Source organism: Pararge aegeria, chromosome 26 (genome assembly GCF_905163445.1).
Source record: "Pararge aegeria chromosome 26, ilParAegt1.1, whole genome shotgun sequence".
NCBI lineage: Eukaryota > Metazoa > Arthropoda > Insecta > Lepidoptera > Nymphalidae > Pararge > Pararge aegeria.
Window position 1 is genome coordinate 30,982 of NC_053205.1, and position 10,516 is coordinate 41,497.

Here is a 10,516-nt window from a genome sequence, read left to right on the forward strand (position 1 = left end):
TCTGTCACTGAGATAAGAGGCAACCAAATTTAGTGCAACGTTTTTGATACCATAATGGGCTAGTTTAAGAAGCAAGGTTTTATGATCGACACAATCGAATGCTTTGGATAGATCACAAAAAACACCAATGGCATTCTGCGAACGTTCCCAGGCATCGTACACATGTTTTAAAAGTTTAGCGCCTGCATCCGTGGTGCTACGACCTTTAGTAAAACCGTACTGCTCCGGATGTAGTAAGTTATTTACATTGAAGTGATTCAAAAGTTGATTTAATATAATTTTTTCAAAGACCTTACTAAGAGCTGGTAAGATTGAAATGGGTCTGTAATTGTTAATGTCGTTTTTATTGCCAGATTTAAATAGAGGTATAAGTTTACTATGTTTCATTAAATTTGGAAAAGTACCTCTATCAACACATTCATTAAAAAGTATGGCTAAGTAAGGGGCAATAACGTCTATAATGTTAGATATTACCATTACAGACATACCCCATAAATCACCGGTTTTTTTCTGTTTCAACAACTTAAAATTCTTTATTATATCATATGCAGATATATGTTTAAAATTAAATAAAACGTTGCACTCATTAACGTTGTTCCTCAATAAACTCTGAGCTGCAGTAGGTGAAGAATTAAGTGAATCAGTCAACAAAATAGGAACACTCTGAAAAAAGTTTTCAAAGGTACTTGCAACCTCACTGTCAGCGGTAACTTTATTATCATTAATAATTAATTCAAAGTTTACGTTGCGAGATTTAGCTTTCCCAGTTTCATTATTAACAATTTTCCAGGTTGTTTGTACTTTGTTATCCGATTTTATGATTTGATCCTTAAAGTATAGCGACTTAGCATGAAAGCAAACGTTCTTAAACGTTTTAGAGTACATTTTTACGTGTTGTAGGAAAGCTGGAGTATGGTTATATTGTTTTTCACCATAGAGCTCATACAAATTATCTCTACTTTTGTATATGCCAATAGTTGCCCAATCGCTAAACTTTATTTTTTTATTGAAATCTATATGTTTGAAATTGAATATTTTGTTAAATTCATTTTCTATAATATTAAAGAGCGTACCATAAATGCTGTCAGGATGACCGTTCTTAAAGACAAGGGCAGGAATTTTGGATGATATTTCACCTTTGAATCGCGTCAATTTGCTCTTAGTTATCGGCCTACACTTGACGATATGTTTATCTTTGTTTATATTATTCAAAACAGTAATTTGTTGGCCACAATGATCTGATCTTAAGTTGGTTATTATCGATTTACCTAAGATCTCACAGTTGTGAAAAATATTATCTAAACACGATGCTGAGGTTGCTGTAATTCTAGTAGGTTCACTAAAAGCATAATTTAAATTAAAACATTTAAATAAGTTTAGCAACCTAGTCGTAGTTGCATTACTAAGTAAAATATCAACATTAAAATCCCCGCATACTATTGCTTTTTTTGTGGATACAGACAATCGCTTAAGCACATCTTCCATTACATCCTCAAAAAGGCTAAAATCACCTGAGGGGGGACGATATACACACACTATTATAAATCGCTCCAGCTCCACACAAGATAGTTCTACAGTGCGTTCAACAGAAAGACTAACTATGTCTTTTCGCTCCTTACAAGTTATATTATTGTGTACAAAAATTAAGGACCCACCATGAATTGCAGTCCTTCTGAAGAACAACTTGACATTTTGAAATTCCTTAAGATAACTGCTGGATGTGCACCAGTGAGCCAATGCTCAGTAATACACAGAATGTGTATATTGAGTTTTTCCACAAACAGTTCTATTTCAATTTCTTTGCCGGTTAAGCTCTGTATATTTTGATGTACAATGTTCATATTGGAGAGCTTCTCCGTTGTCTGGCTATCTAGTTTAAATAATTATAAGAAATTTTCTTAGTACTTGAACAAGTACTTGGGTCATTATCAGAAATATTGGTACCTAAAGTACAATTTGTAAAGTTGTCAATAGACTTAGTTACAACACTTGTAACTGTATCATTTAAATTGTAAGCTAATAATGAGGCTATATGTTGCTTACATTTTTTTGACAGATAAAAAGTATCCCTAGTCAATAACAGTGGTGAAATAAATTTATTCACATCAAAATAAAAAACTGCCTCACTATGACGGCATGTCAAGTTATAAATTAATAAATTTAAATTATAAATTTGCTTATTTCGCTTAGAACTAAGTGTGCCACAGTACGGAAAGGCACACATAACAAATCTACATTTAGATTTTTCATGCAAAGCCAGCAATTTTTCTACACATCTTATAATTTGTGTCTTTTTTACATTTAAGCTGTCTCCTAACAAAAATATAACATTTTTATTCACATCTAAACTGTCTATGTTCAAACTATCAATAAGATAGTCTAAATTAGCCCCCGGTGAACATCTATTAGTCACTGAGTGATCTAGGTAACAGTTCATAATAGGACCAAAACCTTTACCTAGCTTGTCTGAAATTACTAAAGTGTGTTTTTTATGCTTACTTGATAAATTATAATCTAAGGATGTAGTGACAGGAATAATACTTTCACACTGCTCTTGGCAGGTCTCTAGCTTATTAGAGGACAAAATACTACTACTTAAGTCTAGGTTAGCCGTAGGTATATCTTGAGAACATTGACATTTATTTGCCAATGACTCAAAACGAGCCATATTGTAGGTACCTAGAGCTAACAACTCATCAGCTGCCAGAATTTGTTCATCAATCTGCTTTTTTGACAGCTCATATTTAATAGTCATAGTTTTAAGTGAGTCTTCCAGCTGTTGAATAACATCATTTAAGGTTTGGATTTCACTCTCATATTTTTATATTTTTCCCTGCTACTTTGAAAAGAAAGAGAAAAGGTATTTAACTTATTTAACAAAACTGAACGTTCTTTTCTTAGTATCAGGTTTTCACTGCTTTTCTTCTGGTTTTTTACTAATTTTTGAGTTTTTTTTTATTATTTTACTAATTCTAATGTATTTTTTTATTTTATTGTGGCTATTTAAAAAGGGGAGATCTATTTGAGGCTTGGTTTTTTTAACACAAGGGCTATCACAAGTCAGATCGATGCACATTGGCATTGTTGAGGATGAAGTAAGTAGTTCATCATACAAGTTATTTGTTGATTGCATTTCAACATTTTGTAATTGTGACTGAAGGTCATCAATAGTTTTATGTGCACTACATAATTCACCCTCCAACATAGTAATTCTTCCTAAAGCTTCATCATAAGTAGATATGCATTGGTTAAAAGAATGCACTGCCTCCTGGAGTCGTCGAATAGCTGCCTGAGATGAACCCCAAGATGCTTACAGGCCAGCGCCAAAACCCTTCCGGGAACTCCGTCCGGTCCAGGTGCCTTTTTCTGCCGCCTCAAGTGGTCCCAAACCTCCCTTATCTCTTCGTCTGTGACTGGAGGGGCTTCCACTGGCTCTTCTTGGTCCCCGGACGGAGGTGCCATAATCGGGGGTGAGAAAACCGGTGGCTGGGGAAAGAGCCCAGACACCACCCGGTTAAGAAGGCCCGGCTCCATGAAATCCATGGGGGGGGCACTCCGCATCTTACCTCTTACGATGCGGTATGGCCGGCCCCATGGATCCCTATCCAAGGTTGCCAAGAACTCCTCGTTGGCGGCATCTTTGGCATTGGCAATGGCTACTTGGAAGGCCAGTTTTGCCCTCTGAAGCTTCCTATAGAGGCGAGTTTCTTCTGGCCCAGACAGCGGCCTCCTGCGGCGGCAGCGGGTGTAGGCCCGGCGCGCCCGATTGCTGGCGGCCCGGAGAGCCGCAATTTCTGGTGACCACCAGTATACTGCCCTCCGGGCGGGAAGGCGCCTAGTCCTGGGCATTGCCGCGTCACATATCCTAGATAGGGCGATGCGAAAGTGCATCGCCCTGTCTTCAATGCCCGTCGATCCCGGGGGAGCAGTGTTCCAGGCCTCGATTATGGCCCCCTCCTCCGCCATTTCGCGGTCGAGGTGGGCTAAGGTCCATCTGGGAAACAGTCCTCGACCTCCCCCAGTCTGCCTTTGGGAGGCCGGGAGTGACGCGGAGACTCTCCACCGAATATATCGGTGGTCAGACAGAGTCTCTACTTCCTCAAGGACACGCCAGTCCCGGGTACGTGAGGCGATGGCAGGGGTAGCGAATGTAATGTCCACTATTGACCCCCCCTGCTGTCGCACACAGGTGTTGACGCGTCCTCGGTTGAGTAATAATAATAATAATAATAAAAATCCTTTATTGCCATACACTATTGCTAATACAAGGACATAAATATTGAGTAGGACCAGGCCAACCATGGCAGCCCAGTTCTGTAGCTCAACCCCCCTCAGGTCTGTGATGGGCGATCCCCACGCGGCGGACTTTGCGTTGAGATCTCCCATCAAGATAACCTGGGCTGGGGCCGCACCTCTCACCACTGGCTCCAACATTCTGAGGTATGACTCAAAGTCGGACAGAGGTCTGTTTGGGGAGAAGTATACTCCAATAAGTATCAACTCCCCCCATCCGACAGCAACGAACCCTGGTCCGTTGCGTATTGGAACCAGTGGAACCCCGTGTCCCGGCACCACGATGGCCACCGAGCCCTCAGTATCCCCAGCCCAGTTTGGTTGGGGGGGGGATAAAGTAGGGCTCAGCGGCTGTCACCACTTTAATCTGCCACTCCGCCATGTGCTGCATCAGGAGATCCTGCGCACGGGCAGAGTGGTTAAGATTTGCCAGGAGGAAGTCGTTATGGCGTTCTGGCATTAAGCGTCCATTTCGATGTCCTCCGGTTCAGTCTCCTGTTGCCCATTGCCTGTGTCAGGGGCCCGGGTCAAAGGGGCCTCTTTACCCTTTGTAGGGGGTGGAGAGCACTTCAGCCCCCCCATGACATGCCCAGCTTTCCTACCCAACTGCGTGCAGACTGCACACTTCGGGTCAGCTGAGCACGAGGCCGCCTTGTGCCCATCCTTACCACATCTGAAGCACAAAGTGCTTCGGTCGGCAGGTGACGGGCAGAGAGCCCTTGTGTGACCCACCCCCATGCACTTAAAGCAGCGCATCGGGATAGGTTCCACAAGGGTAATACGGGCCGCAGACCACCCAACGACTAACCGTCCTGCCGCAATGAGCAGCTTTGCTGCGGGCACCGGGCATCGGACAAGGGATGAACCAGTCCCACTTGGTCCCATTCGAATGGCGCCAACCCTCACCTGCTCCGGTGGGACGTTTCCCTTCTCTGCCGCCACTCGCTGGACTTCTTCGGGAGTGACCGACTCGTCGAGCCCGACCAGCCGAAGTTCGGCAGTTTTCATGGGCCGGGACACCGTCACCCACTCGCCAACGAGGCCTTGCAGTTTCCCGGCCAGCTCATCCGCGGCCTTTGCACTGCCGGCTCCTGGGACCTCAATAATTCGAGCCCCGGTGGCGGATTTGCGGACCCGCACGTGATTTACCCCGACCTCCGAAAGGGCAAAGCCAGAAGTGGCTGCCTTCATGACCGTCGCATAACTTTGTGTTGCGACGGCTTCTGGCCTCAGGGTAATGACGACTGCCGAGGACTTGGGCGAGGTCAATTTACCCTTCCGGGTAGCCGGCGGAGACTTAGCAGGTGCGTGGGCTGGGACGGTAGCTTTGCGCCCAGCGGCCTTCTTGGACTTGGCCTTGGCCTTCCTCCCGACTACTTCAGACCAGGCTGGTGGAGTCGGAGCCGTTGTCCTAGCGGTCTCGGTCTCATGTGGCGCTTCCTTACGCAGGGGGCGCTACCCTCTGCCTGTGGTGCAGGTGCAGGCTTGGTTGCCTTAGATCTTTTGGGTCTTCCCGTTGGCTGCGTCGTCGCTGGGCGAGCTGGCGATGGGCCCGCGGAAGGCTCGTCGGTAGGGCGGTGGTCTACTTTTCCCCGCTTCTTGTCTGCAGCAAGTGGGGGCCTCAATATGGGCTCCTGAGGCAGCCGCTTTTCCAGCTGTTTGAGGCGCTCGTTAACCATCCCTCCAATCGACACAAAGAGATCCCTTTTAAGGGTTTCAAGCATTTCCCCAAGAGCTGGGGAGGCCTGGGGATCCACGTCTAAGTCAGGCTGACGCATTGGAGCAGGGGATTTCTCCCTTGCGGAGAAAGAGGTCCGGAGAGCCTTGACCTCGGCACGTAAAACAGCCATCTCCTGTCGCATCCTCCTATTATCTGCCCGAAGCCTCCTAGCTTCCTCGTCAGCCGTCATTGCCTGGAGGGAATCCATGGCCGAGTAGATGATCTTAGTGGCCCGGTTTATTTCCCCCCTGATACCGCCCTTGAGGTTGCCTGATTTCTGGGTTTCACTCATTATCGAGGAAACCGCGCTCCTGGCTCTGTCAATCAATTCATCCCTTGAAAGGGCGTAGTCAATGTGCGATAGGATGGGGCTACGTTCTCGAAGCTCCTCATCCGCTGTCTGAGGCCTACTCTGAGTGGAAGGAAGACGGCGTCCCCTCTCTGCATCCGCCCCCCTCCCAGTTTTCGACCACAATTTGGCTTCAACCTCAGGCTCCACTGCCACAGCCTTCTCCGAGGGCTCCCCCTCTTCTTCATCCACCACCTCACGGGGCCGCTTTTGGGCGGCTCCAATGCCTTTCCAAGCCCCAACCAAAGCCTCCAACTCTCTATCTGCTTCCTCCGAGTCTGAATCCACAAGGGACTCAACGTCCATTCCCTCTTGCGTTGGTTTCGGCAGAACAATTTTCAGCCTAATACCAGTATCCGAGGGGCGAGCTATACAACTCGTTCCCTCCTCTCCTTGCGGGCCTTCTAGCCCTCTAATATTATTCTCCACACCCTCCACACCTCCACACCCTCTATCCTCCTCTTCCTTACGACTGGTGGCCCCCCCGTATACATGGGGCCGATGCGCCACAAGTGACGCACCAAGGGATTCCCCCTTGCGGGGACCCTCCCGGGCAGATCGGTGCTCCATACAGGGCCATCGACCGCACCACTCCTGTGTACAGGCGGCGGCAGCCAACGCCAGGTCCGCCCAAGTTAGGGAGGAGCCGACTCAGCGCCCCTGCAGCCCCGATGAGTTTGGGGGCAACCTAACCTAACCTAACCTAACCTAACCTAACCTAACCTAACCTAACCTAACCTACCCTAACCTAACCTAACCTAACCTAACCTAACCTAACCTAACCTAACCTAACCTAACCTAACCTTTTAAAACTAGTTTGGATTCCTTTAGACCTCAGCCCACCGGCAACTACGACTAACTAAACACTGATCTAGCTATCTGGCTTTCATCAGTGCATCAACAGCAGCATAACTAGTATTAAAATAGTAATGAGTTTTTATTAATGCATATATTCACATTAAATCTTGAATCTAAAGTCTAAAGGTGTCAAAACTAGATTTAGGTTAGGTTAGGTTAGAACATGAATACGAGGGGTGCCTTTAGGCTAAAAGATAGCCCAGCCTGCGAATGTGACCCAAACGAAACAGAAACTGTCGAACACCTTATAGTAGAATGCCCAAGATTCTCGAACCATCGCTACGAGCTCGAACATCAAATCGATCGGGAAATCTCAACTAGAAGCTTCCACGATCTCGTAGCGGATCCAGAGAGAAGACCAGACTTCCTGAGGTATGTGGAGAAGATCTTCCTCATTGCCGTCAGGAGAAACAGCAACCCGACGCCGCCAAGCCCAGACTTGAGCAGGACCACCCAGGCCCCGTTACCCCAACAACCCTGCCCGGTGCAGGATATGCCTACCAGGCAGCTCTTGCTAATGGCAGAAAGGGGAAATCCGGGGTTAAGAACCCGTGGTGTGGCACTGTTTATGGATAACAGCTCTGAGAGATTGGGGATAGGCTTCTGCATCGCGAGCGACTCGAGCAGGGTGATGATATCGCCAGGACTCGCAGCGCTAGCGAACGGAAGCACTTCCAAAAATACAATTCGACGCAAAATCTATGAAGCCCTGCCAGAAGTTACAGTAGCTCAACAACCCTGTAGAATATTGCGCACAAAGAACAAAGTTGTCGCAATATTCAACTGGAATCTACTGGAACCACCATTTGCCAGGGCCAGCTCAGTACTAACATCATTCTGCAGCACGGGCGACACACCTGCCCGAATAATTAGCGTCGACGCCATGGCGGTGGGCTATACAAAAGGAACAATAGAGGACTACCTTGGTTGCATAGACGCATCGAAAAAGCACCAGGTAGTTGTCAATGACGCAAGAGGTGGGCAGTGCACTGGCGGCTTTCTTGAAGCCCAGGCCACAGCCCAAAACTTCACCCAGCGACAAACGGACTAACGCCGAAAAAGGCCTGGTCGAACCGCCGACCCTCGGAGTCGTAGTAACACCAATGGACCACATCATGAATGCATTCTTGGAGTTCATGGCTCTCATCAAAGCTGAGCTAGAGGTCAGCCGGAAGACCTGCCATGACATCCTGCAGGCCTACAAACATCAAAACACTGGCCTCTTGACGGTGAGACTCCAGGAAGCTGAAGCGGTTATTTACGACAACGGACGTCGGCAAACTCTACATGGAAATGTAGAAGAACTCGACCACATGGCCGCATACAGCGCAACAGCAGGTTTTGTCGAGGTGGACGAAGAGGCGGAAGCAGAAGATAATAAGCCGCGGTTCAAAACACCATCCACCGACCCAATAGTTGTCCTGGCAAAATGCACCAACATAATGCTGGGACAGAGAATCCTCGAACAAGGCAATAAGATAGCGAAGGACGAGAAGGAGCCCCTGAAATCCTGGAAAGCACCCAAAATCACCTGGGTAAACGGAGTTCCTGGCTGTGGAAAGACCACCTGGATAGTGAGGAACTTCGAGATAAATCGTGACGTGGTTCTAACAGCAACCACGGAGGCCAAAAAGGATTTGAAGGAGAAGCTGCAGGCAAAGTACGGAGCGGCATCAACACTCAAAGTCCGCACCATGGCATCGGTCTTGGTAAATGGATTCAAAGAGCAAAGCGAGAGGCACTGCGAGCGCCTCATCGTGGATGAAGCTCTCATGAGCCACCCAGGATCGATAATTATGGCCGCGAAACTTGCTCATGCCAGCGAAATGCTCATAATTGGCGACGAAAACCAGGTGCCCTTCATCGACCGTAGTAACGCTTTCTCATTAAAGTACTCCCGCCCTAGCGTATTCCTCACTATCAGCAAACAACTGTTGTGCACGCACAGAAACCCCATGGACGTGGCGTATGCGCTCAACGAAGTGTATGATGGCATATACTCGTCCAACGTTCGGATACAGTCCCTGACCCTGAAGGACTACACTGGTGCCGAGATCCCTAAAGAGACAATTAACACCTTGTACCTTACCCATACCCAAAAAGAAAAGGCTCTCTTGAAGTCCTTGGGATATGGAACGGGACAGGGATCACGAGTGAACACCATCCACGAGGCCCAGGGTCTGACATCCGAATATATGGTGATAGTGCGCACTACTACGAAATTCCCCACGCGATTGTTGCGGTGTCACGGCACACCATCAGCTGCATATACTACACCGACGACAACACGTTCCCCCGAATAGGACGGCCTCCGTCTTTGGAAGGGCAACTTTGAGCCCCAACATGCCAATTCGGGTGACCATCAGCTCGGTGGCCACCGTAGCCCTCCTAACCGACTCCTCATAACTGCTTCCCCGGACGGCAACCATGGTGTCGTCCGCGTAACAAATAATTACCATCCGGGGCAGCAGAACCGGACGAATTGCCCAATCAAAGCCCAGGTTCCACAGCAGGGGTCCGAGAACCGATCCCTGCGGAACCCCACAAGCCATACGCCTCTCCTGCCTCGCCCTGTCCTTTCCCTGATAGACCACTACCCTTTCCTCCAGGTAGTGCCCTATCATTCGGCGCAGGTACAGGGGCACCCGATGATATTGGAGCGCCTCCTCTACCACGCTATACGGCAGGGTGCCAAAGGCATTGGCGATATCTAGTGATACCGCCAATACCCCGTCGCTTTCCTTCTGCGCTCCTTCGCAGAAACTTTTCAGAGCACCAACGGCATCTATCGTCGACTTGCCTACCCTAAAGCCGTACTGGTGTTCCGAAAGATCAGGGCCCTGCAGAGCGAGGTGCTGGTTAATACGAGAGGCCAGAACTCTCTCCAGCATCTTGCTCACCTCATCAATAAGGACAATTGGTCTGTATGCCGAAGGAGAATCAGGAGAACGACCCTCCTTCCGCAACAGCACCAAGCGTCCCTGTTTCCATACTCTCGGGAACCGCCCCGCCTCCAGGCAGTCATTAAATAGCTGCCTAAGGTGGCTCCCGAGGTGCCTCAAGGCCAGCGCCAGGACTCTTCCCGGGACTCCATCCGGTCCCGGTGCCTTCTTGCACCGCCGCAGGTGGTTCCACGCTTCTCCTAATTCATCCTCTGTGAATGGAGGGGCTTCTATCGACTCTTCTCGCTCCCCGAATGATGGAATCGTCATAGTCGGGGGCGTAAAAGCTGGTGGTTGAGGAAAGAGTCCAGACACCACCCGATTAAGGAGCTCCGGCTCCATGGAGTTCATGGA

At 48.2% G+C, this 10,516-nt stretch overlaps 1 protein-coding gene across 1 annotated transcript; it reads right to left on the reverse strand.

Moving 5' to 3' along the window:
- Positions 1 to 4,752: 4,752 nt before the first annotated feature.
- Positions 4,753 to 6,668, reverse strand: LOC120634983 (transcriptional regulatory protein AlgP-like). The gene is made up of 3 exons (XM_039905886.1): positions 5,753 to 6,668; positions 5,102 to 5,681; positions 4,753 to 4,966 (listed from the first exon to the last, which is right to left on the reverse strand). Exons 1-3 carry the CDS (start codon positions 6,666 to 6,668, stop codon positions 4,753 to 4,755), a joined length of 1,710 nt encoding a protein of 569 aa, XP_039761820.1.
- Between the last annotated feature and the right edge of the window lie 3,848 nt (positions 6,669 to 10,516).